Source organism: Bubalus kerabau, chromosome 2 (genome assembly GCF_029407905.1).
Source record: "Bubalus kerabau isolate K-KA32 ecotype Philippines breed swamp buffalo chromosome 2, PCC_UOA_SB_1v2, whole genome shotgun sequence".
In the NCBI taxonomy this organism is placed as follows: Eukaryota; Metazoa; Chordata; class Mammalia; order Artiodactyla; family Bovidae; genus Bubalus; species Bubalus kerabau.
This window is the reverse complement of record NC_073625.1, coordinates 195,351,342-195,369,089: the sequence shown is the minus strand read 5'-3', so window position 1 is coordinate 195,369,089 and position 17,748 is coordinate 195,351,342. Positions and strand designations below refer to the sequence as shown.

At 45.0% G+C, this 17,748-nt stretch overlaps 1 protein-coding gene across 3 annotated transcripts in view; it reads left to right on the top strand.

Moving 5' to 3' along the window:
* The window catches only part of HLCS (holocarboxylase synthetase), a 213,647-nt gene extending 196,724 nt beyond the window's left edge, over positions 1–16,923 (top strand). For all 3 annotated transcript variants that reach the window (XM_055569923.1, XM_055569922.1, XM_055569924.1), the window contains 5 exons: positions 8,956–9,023; positions 10,546–10,706; positions 12,250–12,364; positions 14,606–14,819; positions 16,615–16,923. In XM_055569923.1, coding sequence (XP_055425898.1) covers positions 8,956–9,023; positions 10,546–10,706; positions 12,250–12,364; positions 14,606–14,819; positions 16,615–16,786 — 730 coding nt within the window. In that variant the 3' untranslated portion in view covers positions 16,787–16,923. The remainder of the gene's footprint in view (positions 1–8,955; positions 9,024–10,545; positions 10,707–12,249; positions 12,365–14,605; positions 14,820–16,614) is intronic.
* The last annotated feature ends 825 nt before the right edge of the window (positions 16,924–17,748 follow it).

Genomic DNA, 17,748 nt, shown 5'->3' with positions numbered 1-17,748 from the left:
CACCTTACCCAAGTGGGCCAACGGTAACACACCAGTACCGGGGCCGGCAACACCAGGTGCTTCCTGACACAGGGCATTGAGAAGGTGGTGGTTGTTTAGTCGCTAAGATCCTGGTGCTGGAAGAGACTGAGGGCAAGAGGAGAAGGGGGCGACAGAGGACGAGATGGCATCATCGACCCAAGACGTGAATTTGAGCAAACTGCAGGAGACAGTGAAGGACAGGGGAGCCTGGAGTGCTGCAGTCCACGTGGTTGCAAAGAGTCGGACACGCCTGAGTGACTGAACGACAGCCACAATGATAGTAGATGCGCCACGCTGACATAAGATGTTAATTATAGGGAAACCCGTTGGGGTGAGGTTGAGGGAGTATATGGAACCCTGTGCATTCTGCTCAGTCTTTCTTTCATTCTTTAGGGTCTCGTTGTTGTTGTTGTTTTGGTCACACTGTGTGGTGTGCAGGATCTTAGTTCCCCAACCAGGGATTCAACCGGTGTCCCCTGCGGTGGGAGCTCGGAGTCCTAACTACTGGACCACCAGGGAAGTCCCTGGTTTTTTTTTTTTTTAATAAACCTAAAGCCACTCAAAAAATAAAGTCTATTAATTAAAATAAATTCTAGATTGTGACACAAGCATTATAGGAAATTCAGATTTCTGTGTCAGTACAATTTCATCGAAACACAGCCAGGTGTATTTACATGTTGTGTATAGTTGCTTTTGTGCTTAGACAGAAGGGTTGAATAGTTGTCATGGAAACAGTATGGCTCACAAAAGACTATATGATATTTACTGTCTAGTCTTTACAGAAAAAAGTTTGCTGATCCCCGAGTTCGGTAACAGTGTTGTACCAATGTTAAGTTCTTGATTTTGATCATTGTATGTTGATTAATGTTAAATCATACCCTTACTTTTTCGGAAAGATACACCGAAGAATATAGGGATAAAGAGACATTATGGCTGCAACTTACTCTCACATAGTTTGGAAAAAACAATTATGGACAGACTATGGAGTATCCTATGTGGTACAAAAGTCAACATTTGGGAAATCTGGGTGCTGGGTGAAGTTCAGTTCAGTTCAGTCACTCAGTCGTGTCTGACTCTCAGTGACCCCATGGACTGCAGCACACCAGGCTTCCCTGTCCATCACCAACTCCTGGAGTTTACCCAAACTCATGTCCATCGAGTCGGTGATGCTGGGTGAAGGGCAGGTAGGAGTTCTTCATACAGTATCCTCACAAGTTTTCTGTGAGTCTGGTTTTATTTCAAAGTAAAAGGTTGAAAGCAAAACGAAGAACAAAAGATCATGGGCCTTAGAACCAACCAGAACTTGAATCCCTGATTTGCTGGCTCCGTGGCCTCAGAGAAGTGGTTTCGCCTTTCCAAGATTGTGTCCTCATCTGACTTGTAAAGCGTAGATGAGATAATGCCTGTAAAGGGTGACTTGTAGTGCAGAAAATCAGCATTGATTCCAGGTGACCAAGCTGAAAGGTCTACAGTGCCTTCAGGAAAATGATTCCCAGATGTCTGCTTTCCTTATGGTCAAGATGAGTCAGTCCATCTTCTGAAATGGCAGCCGCATTTCCAAACAAAAGGCCCTCTGCTGGGGTAAGTGAGCCATGATGATGGATCCAGTTGAAGATGATGGACTCTGATCAGCTTGAGAGGAGCGTTGAGAAGATGCTTGCTGGGATCTGGGGACTCCTAGTGGAGGGGTTAGGACATGGTCTGAGTTCCCATGTGTGGTGGCAATTTTATGCTGAGGATCTAGGATCAGGACTGCCTTGGAAGCTGGGCCTGAGAGGTTGTTGTTGTTTAGTCATGAAGTCATGTTCGACTCTTTTTGTTACTCCATGGACTATAGCCTGTCAGGCTCCTCTGTCCATGGACTCTTCCAGGCAAGAATACTGGAGTATATTGCCATTTCCTCCTCCAGGGGATCTTCTGCAACCAGGGATCAAACCTGCATCTCCTGCATTGCAGGCAGATTCTTTACCACTGAGCCATCAGGGATGCCCCCTGTGAATTCTATAACAGCATTGGTCTAAGGTTGCAGGTGAAATTGTTACTGTTGTTGCTGTTTAGTCGCTAAATCATGTCTCTCTCTTTTTGACCCCATGGACTGTAGCCTGCCAGGCTCCTCTGTCCATGGAGGTGATGCTCAGACATCTGGTATTTATGGAGCAATATCAGGGGTAAGAAACAATGGTTTGAGTTTATCTTGAGTAATACAGACCAAAGACAATAAATGCTTGATGGACTAGAAAGGTGCCTCAGTCTGAAAGCTGAGTCCACAGGACGCCCTCCCCATGAGCAGTTAAGTGATTTGGCAGTAGAGTAGATGCTGCTCTGTATGAGGTTGGAAAGGGAGAAGATGAGATGAAAACCTATGAGTGCCTGGGATGCTAGGAGATATGGAAGCCTACCAGAGCAGCTGACCCCAGACATCCTTCAACAGGAGGACAGGTGGGGCCTCTGCTTCTGGGGCGCACCCAGGGGAGGCGTGATGGTTCTACTCTTGGGCAGTCCACATTCCCACTTTGCCTCTAACTGAAATAAGTGCTCCTCCTGTTATATTATACACCAAACACGGCTAAGGGAAAATGATCAAGAGCTTACTTCTTTAACAGCATTCCAGAAAGGCAGATTGATGATGGGTAGCTTTAAATGTCAAACCCAGAAGATAACAGAAGAACTACAGTAGTAACACTGCTGTGCCTGTGTGTGTCACTGAGCACAATTATTTGTAAGCAGTAACATACAAATGTGTTATCTCTAAAAGCAATAACCTAAAAACGTATTATCTTTAAAAAGTCAAATAGCTAGTTCAACCAACCGTTTATACCTTTGCTAAGTGAGTTCAGAGTCCCTCAAACTGGAAATGAAGATTTTTTGCAACCCAGCTGTAAGTGTTAATCTAAACGCTTTTTAGCCAGGCTTCAGATCAGGTTAGTATGTGTGTGTAAGAGAGATGGGAGAGGGGGCGAGAGGTTCAGGGAAGAGACGTTACCTCTAGACTTTGTGAACGGTCCAAAAACAGACGTGTTCTACCCCTTCTTCTCCTCTCCTTCTCCTTGACCACCCTCCTTACCCCAAGAGGAGGAAATGCGAAGCCTTCCTCTGTGCTGGAAGTAAGAAGTTCTGGGATCTACAACCAAGAGAAAGTGATGCTTTAAGCACTGACGCTGTGACGGAGCATCTTGTGTATCTTCACGCTTTGTTCTTAGGGAGTCTGAGACCGCGCCAGGTGTTCCGTTTCCTAGGTGACTGAGAGATGGAGAGAGGAGCCCGTCACTCCATGTTAGTTCATGTCAACACTGGGGTTCAAAGCCGGACCTGTCCCATTTCCTGAGTTACCTCTGCCGTGACATGTCTCAAGTTCCCCTGGAACCTTTCCTATCCCGCCAGGAGCAATAACCCCCTGGTCCCTGGATAACACTGTGCTCCTCTGGGACTGCTGGTCTCCGCTTGGCCCCCAAATGCCTAGCTCTCTGTTCTGAAGTCGCTGGTCCAGGGTCCAGCATCTTTCACCCTAGACCATCTCCCTGTGCATGTCAGAGCCCTATCACCCTCCTTGCTCCAGTATACATGTTCTTGGGAGCAGAAAACACTATTCATTTTCTTTCCAAAAGCGATACTGTGCATTCTTGAATAGAAGGCAACTTTTTAAAAAATTGATTGTACTTTTAGAGTGAAACTTTTTAAAAAAATCCTTAAATTTTAGCTTTTGAACTTTTTTTAAAAAACAGTGATGCTCAGATATAATGATTGGTGTTCCCAATGCACTACATTTGAAAAACCATTTTTTTTTTCCTGATGATGAAATGAATGCACTCCAAGTATAGAAATAGTGAAAAATTCGGACAAATATAATGAAACTAAAAACCACTTGGAATCTTAACTCCCAGAGATTACACAGAAGAGCACAATGAAGAAACTAAAACCATGATATAATTCTACATCCGCCTTCTGGAGGTAGCCAATGTTAATAGGTGTCCTGTATTTGTCTAAGAATGCACATAGGAATACATAGCTTACATAGGTGGGATCATATCATGATGTTGTTTTTAAGCCTTTTTTTTTTATTACCAACAAAATAAAAATGTCCATAACTGAATATCTACTTCATTTTAAGAGTTCAGGGACTTCCCTAGTGGTCCATTGGTTAAGATTCTGCTTTCACTGCGTAGGGCATGAGTTCCCTGGTTGGTGTAGCCAAAAATAAATAAGAAAGAAAGAAGATCCAAAATGAGCAATCCTTCCAATCATCAGAAAATATTTTGTATAAAATATTGTGTGTGTGTATGTGTGTGTGTCGTATTTTTAAGATGAAAAGTATAGAAGAATATACATTTCTAAGAAGGACTTCTTTGGATGACTTTTCTGCTTTGTACTTTCCTGTGTTTTTCCAGTAACTACACTCATAACTTGAAGTAACCACAGCTAATATTTTGGTATATTTCCTAATAATTTTTAGAAGTATATTTTAAAGCACCTGTGGAATCATGCTGCATGTAGGAATCTCCGCACTCTGTAAATCTTCTAATAGTGTTCAGCGGACATTTGCCTGTATCACTGATGGCTTTATGATATTTTTTCATGTTGGGGATACTATGTTTTTTTTTCTTTCCTCTATTGTGGACTGTTTGTACTATTTATGATTTTTTTCACTGTGCAATGCTGTGATGAAATAGCTGTGTCCCTTAATTATTGTTTCCCTTTCTGAATACTCCTTAGAATTCAATCTTAGGGATATAGTCACTGGGTGAGAAGGTATAAAGATTTTAAGGGTCCCATTGCATATGAATAGACTGGTTTTAAGAATTTCTGCTCTTTAGTTACAAATTAAATAAGGTCTTATTCATTGGTTGTAGTAAAATGGATGCTACAGGTGACTGTTATCTTATTTTTAAAGCAGGTCTTTTAGTCCTATTCTTTGACATATTTACAAATATTATGAATGTGTGCTAAGTCATTTCAGTTGTGTCTGACTCTTTGAGACCCAGTGGATAGTAGCCCTCCAGGCTCCTCTGTCCATGGGATCCTCCAGGCAAGAATACTGGAGTGGGTTGCCAACAAATATTATATATAAACATAAAAATCACGCTTCTTTCCCCCAAATTTTTCAAAAATACTTTTCAAATTAAATGCAAGCAGTCATCAATGGATAAAGAAGTTGTGGTGTGTGTATATATATGTAATGGAATGTCACTCAGCCATAAAAAGAAACGAATTTGAGTCACTTCTAGTGAGGTGGAATGAGAAAAACAAATGTTGTATATTAACACACATATATGGAATCTGGAAAAATGGTACTGATGAACCTATTTGCAAGGCAGGAATACAGTGGGGAAAGGAGAGGGTGGGATGAACTGAGAACGTAGCACTGATATATATACATTACCATATGTAAGATAGATAGCTAACGGGAAGTTGCGTGTAATACAGGGAGCTCAACCTGGTGCCCGGTGACAACCTAGAGGGGTGGGATGAGGTGGGAGGTGGGAGGGAGGTTCAAGAGGGAGGGGACAGGTGTGTACCTGTGGCTGATTCATGTTGTATGGCAGAAACCAACACAAACTGCAAAGCAATTATCCTCTAATTAAAAATAAAATAATTTAAAAAAAAAAACAGGTAAGCAGTCACCTTAAAGAAAGTTTAAAAAATAAAATCATCCTAATATAGCCACAATTATTCTTTTGTCAAATCTCCCTCCCTCGCTTTTCTGTGAATTTTACATAGTTGGGGTAAAAGTGTATGTAGGTTTCATATCCTGTTTTTTAAAATTGAAAATTTATTGCAAGCATTTTTCTGTGTTGTTATGTAATCTTCATAATTATCATTTATGATGACTGCAGATTATTCCACCGACCTCATTTCCCTAGTGAACTCTTATGTTTTTTCCAAATTTTCACTTTTATAGCACTGTGGTGAGTATGGACTATGTCTTTAGGTTTGAATCCTCAAAGTGGATTGATTTGACTCTGAATATAAACTTCTGTTCACTCTAAACTTTCACTAGCTTACACTGGTCTGTCTTCTAGGTTAGTTTTAAATATTGAAACTTATTCCCACAGCCACGTGACATTCAGGGTGTTCTGGTTGGCAGAGCATGCAGTGGGAACTGCCCACGTGACATTCAGGGGGTTCTGGTTGGCAGAGCATGCAGTGGGAACTGCGATGTCCTTAGTAACAAGGTGTCCCCGGCCCTGTCCTGTTTGCCAGGTGAGCCTTGGGGCTCTGCGTATTTCAGCCCGAAGCTGCTGTTGTTTAGTCGCTAAGTCGTGTCTGACTCTCTAGTGACCCCGTGGAGGATAACCCACCGGGCTCCTCTGCCCATGGGACCTCCTAGGCAAGCATACTGGAGTAGATTGCCATTTCCTTCTCCCGGGGATCTTCCCGCCCCGGGGACCAAACCTGCATCTTCTGAATTGGCAGGAGGATTCTTTACCACTGAGCTAGAAGGGAAGTGTACCAAAACAGAGCAGTCTCCTTCCGTGTCCTGGTGGTACCCAGTGCCTGCCCCTGGCTGCTGATCACAGGAACCGTTTACTAAACAGTCTTTTCCAACAAAGAAAAAAACCACAGAGGTGGGGAGGTGTTGTTATGTAACCTGCTCCCCGCCTTCCCCCCCTTTTTCTATTTCCTTTTGTCAGAACGACATCAGCTTGGGTTAGAAATGCATTTAGGGTGTCTCCTTTCTGCTAAAGCAACCTAGCGACTCCACCTTCGGAGATGCAAATTTTCCATTTTGCCAAAGTTCATAAATGCTTCTTTGTGGACCGTGAGCCGTGTGGTTCTGCCCCCAGAGCTATCTCAGATCACACAAATAAACCTAGCCGTCTTCACCTGGCTCAAACTAAGCATTCCCCATTCCCCCACCCGCCCCATTCATTGTTTCCCTCCTTGCAGAATTTCCTCTTGGCCTTCAGCTTCACAAGCTCAGTCTTCTCATCAATATGCCCTGTGCACTGTTGCCAAGCCTCCAGCAGTTTAGTGCGTATGTTCCCTTCATCATTTTTCTTTGTTCTGGAAGCCTGTGTTTGGTTTCTGAACCTTCCCACCTCCCTACGCCTAATTCCACCATCACCGTGGCTGGCTCTAGACGTGACTGTCTACCATCTACCTGTTTATTTACAGAACATCCAAGATGGAAAGAGCCTTTGCAATCTACTCACACGTGCAAAATCACCCCCCCATCCCCTTTGCATAGAAAACTTCGTTAGGTGTTGCCCCCCTACCCCAGAGCCCAGCAGCCTTCGGAGCCCAGGCGAAGGTGGCTGGGTCTCTGCTGAGCCAGAAAAGACAATGTTATCTCTCCGCGTGGACAAAGCTTCCTTCTTCGGATTTTCCACGCAAGAAAAGGACGCTTTATTCTTGGAGCCCAGCAGCGTATAAGCAGAGCCGATCTCAATGGGTCATTCATGGTGTCCAAGAGAAATACCTCTGGAGCTGTATTTCATGTGAGATGGAAGTGGGCTTGGCACCCAGACAAGGGGGCTGCCTGCTCTCTGGCATGCCCTGTGCCTGTCGGCCCGGCCTGGCCCTTGCCCCAGGTGGCCAGGCTCTTCTTAGCCAGCCAAGGGCTCCCCCTCACCGCGCCTGGGCACTACGAGGCTCTGCCCGCCAGGGTCACAGAGAGGCGCTCTGGGTGTTTTGGCCTTTAAGTGTTCTACTTCTCTCACTGTGTCTAATGCTCCACTCCGTTCCCCGAGCCAGACAGAGGAGGAAGTGCTTTCTGAGCGTGGTCCCTCTTCTCAGCGCAGGGATGCTCTGGAACCCACCCTCGGAACAGAGTACCACCTCGCTGTCACCTCCGCCCTTGCTACTCCCCTCACGCCCAGAAAGTATTTCAGAGACATCCTGGCGGCTGCACTGACGGGTCTGATTTTTTACTTTGTTTAACAAGTCCTACTGAGAGCTAGGGGGCTTCCCAGGTGGCACTAGTGGAAAAGAACCCGCCTGCCAGTGCAAGAGACGACAGGTTCGATCCCTGGGTTGGGAAGATCCCCTAGAGAAGGGCGCGGCAACCCACTCCAGGATTCTTGCCTGGAGAATCCCAGGGACAGAGGAGCCTGGCGGGCTACAGTCCATGGGGTCGCAAAGAGGCAGACACGACTGAAGCGACTTAGCACTCAACGAGAGCTCTGCCTGCTCATTTCCTGGGAATGCAGAGGAAAACATTCCCAGTGTGAGTTAAATAGGTAGAATGGAGCTGGGAGGAAATTCTCAGAGTGAGGGTTTCCCCCCCACCCCCGCTTCCCTTTTCTTGGGGGGAAAAAAAAAGTTTATGTTGACTCTTTTGCTGGAGATGCAGTGCACATTTCTACCCTTCCCCCAAAGGGAAGTTTGTATTCTTTTAAATAAAAACCATTTTAAAAGCAGAACTCAAGCCTAAAAGGATCCAAGGTTCTCCTGAGTTCTCAGAAGGTGTAGGTTTATTTACTACAGTTAAAACATAATTAGTTCTCGGGGGATAGTGTGTCTTTTAAACGGCTTTATTGCCACCATATTAGTTTTCTGAATAATCAGAAACTTCTGTTATGATTATGCTCCAGTGTGCAGACAGAAACACGCCCTAAGTAGAAACAAATGTCAGGAATTGCTAGTTGTCACTCGCAGAAGGGGACACCACGGGGGGAAGGAGGAATTTGATAGGATATTCTGAAGAAATATAACCTAACAATGTCTTGGATAAACTGAATGATAGCTTGGGCAGGTACACATGCCCCACCCCCGAGTCCACCTTTTTTTCCTTATTAAATGGTGTTTCCTGCATCCCTTTCCCATCATTCTCACTCCAGAAGCTGGGAATGGGCTCAGTATCCCTTGAAACCCGGAAGACGGCCCTTCCTTACTGACACTTTGGCGAATGGAAGCAAGCAGCGTCCCCCACCTTGAGCTGGAGGCTCCCACGTCCTGTCCCAGTTCTGGCTCACCGGTCTTTCCCATCGTTTGCAGGTTGATGTTTGAGATGCCGCAGGAAATGGGTTTAATAGCCATCGCAGTCCGCCAGACGCAGGGCAAAGGTCAGTCATCTTTTGTTACTGTTTCTGTTGTTTTTGTTTTCTAAAATCTGTGACTCTCTCGTGGCCAGAGAGCCAATTGATTGCATGTGCTGATCATCGAGATGACTCAAGTCAGAAGTTGTTTGTTTTCACATTGCCCTAAAATGGAGGAAGAGGAAGGGAAATTGATTAGAAGACTGAACTTCAGTAGAATTCAAGTGTACCCTCAAACCAAGATGTTTATTAAATCACTTGACAACTGCCTGTGATTGTTTTAACGTTCTTTTACCTACATCTTGTAAATTCCTCTTCCTGACACATTGCTGTTCGTGTCACAAACGCGTTGCCGTTTGTGAATAATAACTATGTTAGAGAGACATTTATTTTCCCGAAGGTTCTCTGGGAGGTGCCTTCCGTGTCTCGACCGAGTGTCACATGTCTTTCATCTGCCAGCCCCCACCCTGGCTGGCACTACAGTTTGCATGGAGTGGGCCCTCGATCAGTGGGCAGTGCCTATTCACAGAGAGCCCACCAAGGAGCACAGGGCTGTCCAGAGCTTCCACCTGCTGCTGACCTTCAGAGGCAGGAGCCCACATCCTCCCAGAATCCACTTGGGGTCCAGCTGCAAGCAGATTATTCCTGCTCAGGGGTCATACGTGGGCCACTGTCCCCTGCCCCTCCCCACCCCCAGCAGGTACCAGGCAGACCCCCAACTTTTAACTCTCAGAGGCTCTTATACCTTGTCCAGAAGAAGCAATGAAATGAGAAATGCACTGTTTCCACTTCTTTCTCCTGAGCATGTCTTTTGAACATAACTCAAAGAAAGAAAAAAAAAAATTATTCGAGGCTGTGGTGCTCAATAAGGTAGTTTAAAAAAAAAACAAAACAAAGAGCCAGGGAAGAAATTATGTTATACCTCTCTTTTGAGAGAGGTATACTCTCTCTTTTATTTTATTTCCTCAACTTCTTTTTTAAGAAAATTAACTCAAGGGTTAATATCAGGAATCATTTTTCAAATTCAGCTTCCTTTAAAAATTAAATAAATAACAGCAAGCTGTAAGTCATATACCATCCAGTCCCCCCACTTAAAATGTACAATTCAATGGCTTTGTGAGACCATCACAATTGAGATCACTTCTAAAAAACGTGGCTTCCAGGACCTCTTCTGGATCAGTGTAGGTTCGGTCCAGTTTCCCCACTGTCTCTGTTTCTGCCTGCGTTGCCATATGGTGAGAATTAAACCGAGAGTGAGGTTCAGACACTGTGTAAGACTTTGAATCATCAAAGCATGGATGATATGAGGCAGAACATTATGCTAATTATCGGGAACTTGTTCAGCCACAGAGCTTCAGATTTTAAACAGCTTCTCTATTGTTGAGTTAACCCCAGAATCTCCAGGCATTTTCATCAGTCCCGGCTTGTTCCAGCGGGACAGATCCTCCATTTGTGTTTCTGAGCCCTCCACATTTTTTCTGGCATTATGTGCACCTCAGTCTGCTCACAGGGCAGGCTGGCCAGTTTCCTGACGGGGCTTGTGTTCCAGGGCGGGGAAAGAATGCTTGGCTGAGCCCCTTGGGATGCGCCCTTTCCACCCTGCTGGTCTGCATCCCGCTGAGATCCCCGCTGGGACAGAGGATTCCATTTGTCCAGCATCTGATGTCCCTGGCCGTCGTAGAGGCGGTAAGATCCATCCCCGGGTACCAGGTATGTGCAGTTCATCACTGATACACCCCTGCCATGCACGCACATCTCTGTTTAGGCATGTTTGTAGCGTGTGTGTGTGTCTGAATGACTGCTGTGCATGGAGCCTCAGCCTGCTTTTTGTAAAGCTGGCAGCAGAGAGCTCCTAGAGTTTTAAAAGCGTTTGATAGCAGCTTCGGGCTTGCTGGAATGTGTTCGTTTCCCAGAATTTCCCTTCTGTGCTGTTGAGAGATCTGTCCAGTGTCCTAGTAAAGGCAGGCCTTTCTTTTCCTTTTCTTTCTTTTTGACTGAAGCACATTGGACTGGATGAGTCTATCCGTGGTGTTTTCTGGTGAAAAGACTTTTTTATAGGCCTAAACAAACCTCAGGCACCCAGTCTGTGTGCCTCAACTTCACAGTCATGGCAGGCGGTGGGGTTCCAGGTGGCCCAGTTCAAGGCAGTGTCTACTCTCGGGCCATTCCCCAGAGGGCACAGGCAGCCTTGCCCAGGCCACTGAACCGCTCTGTTTCTGTTACCCAGGTTGACCGCTGGCACTTCATGGAGACTAATAAACTCAGTATCCTCTAATCAGTCAGTTCAGTTCAGTCGCTCATTTGTATCTGACTCTTTGCAACCCCATGGACCGCAGCACACCAGGCCTCCCTGTCCATCACCAACTCCTGGAATTTACCCACACTCATGCCCATTGAGTTGGTGATGCCATCCAGCCATCTCATCCTCTGTCGTCCCCTTCTCCTCCTGCCTTCAATCTTTCCCAGCATCAGGGTCTTTTCCAGTGAGTCAGCTCTTCACATCAGGTGGCCAAAGTATTGGAGCTTCAGCTTCAGCATCAGTCCTTCCAATGAACACCCAGGACTGATCTCCTTTAGGATGGACTGGTTGGACCTCCTTGCAGTCCAAGGGACTCTCAAGAGTCTTCGCCATCACCACAGTTCAAAAGCATCAATTCTTCGGTGCTCAGCTTTCTTTATAGTCCGACTCTCACATCCATACATGATGTGATATGACTCAGTAAAATGCGTTGCTCCTGTGTATCTCCATAGCGTTCTACTCAAGACATTTCTGCCTGACTCTGGTTGGTTCAGGGCCATCCTTCACTCTGGAGCAGGAGCTCCTTAAGGAAAAAGAGCCCCCAAGAGTATTGTTCCCTGCCTTAAGCCCCACCCCCACCCCCTGCCCTCCTCCCTAGCACATGATGGTCCCCTGTGCTGTGGTTATGGATCTTGGGATAATCAATTTAATTCCCAAGATGGGTGTCTTCAGAGTGTTTCTGATGGCGGTACACAGTGATGAGGGAGAGGAGACTGAGATTCCTGTGTTCTTTAGGTCTCCTTCCTCTAGCCCCGTGGGGAACTTTAATACTCCAAGTATTGCTCCAAAGAGGTGATCGGCTGTCTGAAAAAGAAGAGAGCACGAGACTCCCCATTCCCGCCCGTTTCTAGAATATTCTGCTCATCTTTGTGTTTTCTTTTTTAAGTTGGACGACCTCTCCCAGTCCCTTTGTGTCTTGAGACTACTTGATTAATTCGCAGATTCTCCTTTTAGGACATCAATTTGCGAGTGAAGTGGCCCAATGATATTTATTACAGTGACCTCATGAAGCTTGGTGGAGTTTTGGTTAACTCAACACTTATGGGAGAAACATTCTATATACTTATTGGTAAGTTCTTAAAGCCCTTACCCCCAGAATTTTTAGATTAATAGTCCTCTTAATTAGTTCTATAATTCTATAATTTTTAGATTATAGAAATAAAATGGCTCACACATGGCTCCATTGAGGGGAGTGGATTATCATCTGGGATTTCTTTTTCTTTGAGCTTTGACTTACAGAACACAATATGTATGCAGAACAGGCCAAGTGGGTAGAAAGCCTTTCAGAGAGTTTAGCGTTTGTACCTCTGGCCGTGGAAACCACCACATGGGTATCTCATCAAACAGGCATTTTCTTACACCTCTCTACACTCCCGCTTCTTGTTGAATTAGACATGATGAAAATATCCACTTCGTTGCTTGGTAATAAGAAAAGAAAAGTTGATTTCAAGGATGGGTGTCCTTGCATTCTTAATCTGACCTTCCCAGGCCATGGAAAAGTTGCCTTCTTTTTGACCTTCAGAAGACACTCCAGGCTGGTCAGGGTGAGGTAAAGATTCCCCGTTTCACCTCAGCACATCCTCATTAGTCAAGGGGGTGGATTCAGAAGCAGTTCGAGAAGTTCCTAGGTGTCCCTGATCATCCAAGCATCACCTTCTCCCTAATGCCCAAAGGAACTGGAGTGGGGTTCAGAAATCAGCAGTGGACAGAAAACTGGACAAAAAATGGACAAAAAAAAAAAAGTGGACAGTGTGATGGTGTGTGGGAAGTGCCAGCCAGAGAAGACACGGCGTGTGTTTCCAGCGCTGCTGCCAACTGGCAGTGTTATTCGAGGGAAGGTATTTCCTCCCCTCCAAGCTCCGTCTCCCATGTGTAAATGAGTAACTGGGTTGGATACAGAGGTTCTGAATAGGGACAAATGATGGCTTCAGGGAGCTGAGGAACTCTCTGACAGTGAGGGGGAAACGAAACTTTCTTCTGATAGAATCCATAGCTTTTATTGACGTCTCAAGGCCGTGGGAGGTGAGCAGCGGGCACAGAGGGCATCTTTGGGGAAAGATTCAAGAAGTCAGTATCAGTGGCGCCTGCTGGTCCTACACAGCCTAAGCTGACAGCAGTCCATGTGGCTCTTTTCCCAGGACCGTGCACTTTCTGGGTACACACGAGTTTTTTCAGTGCTGCAGACGCTTAGGTGAATGCCGTGTACCGGCACAGGTACTTCCGCTGTTGTGTCTGTTGTTGGTGAAAGCACGAACGAACGACTGCAAAGTCTTCCCTGCTTTGTAGTTGTTTGTTTTTTCCCAGGTGTCATTTACACTGGTTTGTATTTTAGTAGCCAGTATATTAAAAAAATAATAATAATAACCTTGGGCCAGCCAAGCCTTCCCTTCATACCGAAAACAGCTCAGAACATTTATCAAAAAGTACTGTTGTTATGAATGTTATTATTCTATCTAAGACAAGTATTTGGGAACTTTTCTTCTCAGAGGCCCTGGAAAGATGGTCGGCTCACTTGCCTAGTTCTTGCAGTATTTCACTTCTTATTGAAGCCCTCTTTGAGGCTGATTCAGGGCCCTGCTGAAAACTAAGTCTCAGCTTTTCTGAAGACCCCCCTCACCCCCAGCCGGCAGAGAACAGCGGTGTTAAGTAACAACAGAGATAAGCCGGTAACTCTCTCCTGAAGCCTTGGTTTAAGGGCCTGTGAAAGAGCCACTGAACGTGGGTTGGCCCTCTGCCAACAACGTAACCCTAGCACCAAAGACTTGCAAGGATAAAGCATTAAAAGATGTGTTTGGGGTTATGCCATGATCGAGGTTGGAAGTCTCTGAATCCAGAGTTTATTCCTTAAGACCTGAATAAAATTCTTTATTTTCAAGCATGTGTTCTGTTATTCAAGTAGAAAAAGAAACAAGAGATTTTATTTTATATCTGGTTCAGCACTGAGCTCCAATTCTTGGCTAGACCACAGGAGGTATCATTTAAGAAGCAACTCTGTTTTGTCCTGTTCATCCCTTTCTGCTTAATTGAATCCAATGTGACTTGCTTCTTTTTCTTTTCCAACTAATGTGTAATACATTTGGAATGGCTCTGGTTTGATGAGGATAGTAAGGGAAGGATAAAAAAGAAAGATGGACTCTGAGATATAAGTCCTTCTCTAATTGGCCAGAGACAAAAAAAAAACCTCGAAATGAGGACAAGGAAGCAGCAAGTTGAGCGTAAAAGCTGTAACTTTATCCAGGCGGTCGAGAGAGACGTGTGATGTCTCAGTAGGTTGAGCTGCTCACCTTGTCCATCGTTTCTCTCCGTTCAGGCTGTGGATTTAATGTGACAAACAGCAACCCTACCATATGCATCAATGATCTCATCACAGAATACAATAAGGAACACGGGGCAGAGCTACAGCCCCTGAGAGCCGACTGTCTCATCGCCCGAACAGTGACCGTGCTGGAGAAGCTGATTGACGTGTTTCAGGACCAGGGGCCCAACGGTGTTCTTCCTCTCTACTATAAATACTGGGTACACAGGTCAGTGCTGGCTTGTCTGCATCCTCTTAAAATCCCTTTACTAAGGCAATAGTTTAACATCTTAAAGCGAGAAAATAAACACAGGTCTGGGTAATCCTCTTTGACTGATGGATAAACCTGGGGGATACCACCTTGAGTGAGCGTCACCAAGAATGGGGACGAATGGGCAATCCCGTGCCTCCAGGTGGGACGTGCTGGGAAAGACATTGCATCACTGAAGACTTTCCTGCTCCAGTGTGTGTTTAAACCGAATCTGATTGTGAGGCATCAGGCAAATCTTAAATTGGGGAACATTCTCGGTAACTATCATTTTCAAAGGGAGACCTCCCAGCCTCAGCCTTACCTGAGAACTTAGTTAGAAACACAAATTCTTTTTTTTTTTTTTTTTTTTCTGTGTTCAAATTCTATTTTTCTCCTTTACTGACTTCTGTTTCTTTAATTAAAAATTTTTTATTTGGAGGATAATTGCTTTGCAATGTTGTGCTGGTTCCTCCCGTACAACATTCATGTTGTATGCATACCTATGTATCCCACAGGTATACATATGTCCCCTCCCTCTTGAACCTCCCTCCCACCCCCGACCCTCTAGATTGTCACCGAGCACCATGTTGAGCTCCCTGTGTTATAGAGCAGTTTCCCACTAGGCTGTCTATTTTACATATGGTAATGAACATGCAGAAATGCAAATTATTGACTCCTCCCCTGGGGCTGGGGCCCAGCACTCCTGTTTTAACAAGGGCTCCAGCAAGCTTTCAGGCACCTTAGTTTGAAAAGTACTGATGTTGACCAATAGGGGCCTCTACCTTTTAGCAATGTCAAGGTCTTAGAAACAAAGAGAAGGTAGGAGATTTTTGAGATTAAAGAAGACTCACGAGGCATGACAGCTGAATGCAATATGAGATTCATAATCAGATCCTGGAAGGGAGAGAGTACCCACAGAAGATATTAATGGGATGATGGGGACTTTTGCACAGGGACAGATAATCAATAATGTATCAAGATCACATTTCTTGAGAGTGATAATGATATTCTGGATTTAAGAAGATTATTCTTATACTTGCTGAAATATTTAAAGTGTCATGATGCCTACAACTTATTTTTAAATATCAGGAACCCCCCTCCACCCCCCATAAAAGAGTGTGCACACGCACACTGAGGAAAAACCGCAAATGTGGAAAGTGTTATCAGTTAGTGTAAGTGAAGAGGGCACATGAGGTTTGTTGTACTATGTTCCCCCTTTTCTGTTGGTCTGAAATTCTTCAAAATAAAAATGGGGGAGGTGCAGCTTCTATACATTTAAAACTGTTAAGGCTATAACTCAGTAGGTGCATTTGGAAAAATATTGAAAACAAGTCGAATTAGCATGCGTTTAACTTATAATTGATGCACCCCAACTCGATAAAAGTCTTCTTTTCAGAACAGCTAGAAAGAGGCCAATCTTATCTCAGCCAAAAAGCCTGGAGGGTTGCAGTGTTTCTTTAAAGTGCTAGAGAGTGAAGGAAGTGGCGCAAAAAAATCCTTCTGGATGTTCAGAATTAGGAGTGACAGTGTTTGCAAGAGAAGCAATTTCTAACTCTAACTATTGGACTTGGTTATATCTTGTAGTCACTGAGACAGTTCACGTGGGACCAGTGAAAGGCAGAGCTCAGGCCCAGATGCATTTTAACTGTATCCAGCCCAGCCTCCTCTCTCCCACCAGCCCCGAATCCTTTGCTATAACGGACTTAACTAATCATCTCAAGCCTCCGCTGCCTCTCACATGTCCCAGTGACCGAGGGCTGTTCTTCCTTTTCAGCGCTCAGCAAGTCCACCTGGGAAGCGCAGAGGGACCAAAGGTGTGGATAGTTGGCCTGGATGATTCTGGGTTCCTTCTGGTCCACCAGGAAAACGGCGATGTGGTCACGGTGCATCCTGACGGCAACTCCTTTGACATGCTGAGAAACCTCATCGTCCCCAAACAGCAGTAGTCCCGGCTGGGGACTGACAGACAGACTGAAGGGCAGAACTGAGGTGGGAGGCTTCCCCTTGGATTTCTGTCGCCTTTCCTAGCCCGTGGAGCCGGAAAAACTAAATCAGAGTTGTTGACGATTTTTTTTTTCTCCAATTAACCTGTTCATTCTTAAATTTTGTTCTGGGTAGAGGGTGGATCGCTGAAAAGGTTTAGTTCAGGTAAAGACCTGCCATAGATGTGAGATTCGTTCTCCCCTCTTGAAATTGGATGTGTGTTAATTGGCAAAAAAAAAAAAGTTTTTACATGGAAACAGCAATGGAATAATCCACGTTTTCCCAGTAGTAGAGATCTTTGTGCATGCTCAGTCATGTCCGACTCTTTGCAACCCCATGGACTGTAGCTCACCAGGCTCCTCTGCCCGTGGGATTCTCCAGGCAAGGATACTGGAGTGGGTTGCCATGCCCTCCTCCAGGGGATCTTCCCCGCCCAGGTATTGCCTCTCTTGCATCTCCTGCAATGGCAGGTGGATTATTTGCCACTAGCCAGCTGGGAAGCCCAGTGAAGATCTTTATCCCTAGACTATTAAAAATTTTTTTTAGAAAAGCTTTCAGGCCCTGGTCATTGGTGAGTTAGGAGTATGGTAACACTGTTTACAAGAATCCAGGGAGATGTTTTCCTATAGGAACATACACTCGTCCTTAGTCATCATTTTTTGTTTGTTTAGTGAAGAAAAGAGAAGGTAGATTTCTAAGCCTTATTCTCAGCCTGGTGGTTTGTGGTCCAATAGCAATGTCTACATGGCTACAGAGGCACCCCTAGCAGCTTTGGTTGTAATGACCTTGTAGAAGGAATCAGTTAATTACTTTGACATTAATTAATGAGCTTTCCTAAGTTTAAATTGATGGACTATTCTGCCGTGATGGGATCAAGTTCAAGATCCTTAAAGCATTGATTAGGTAATTGCTTGGATATGAGGGT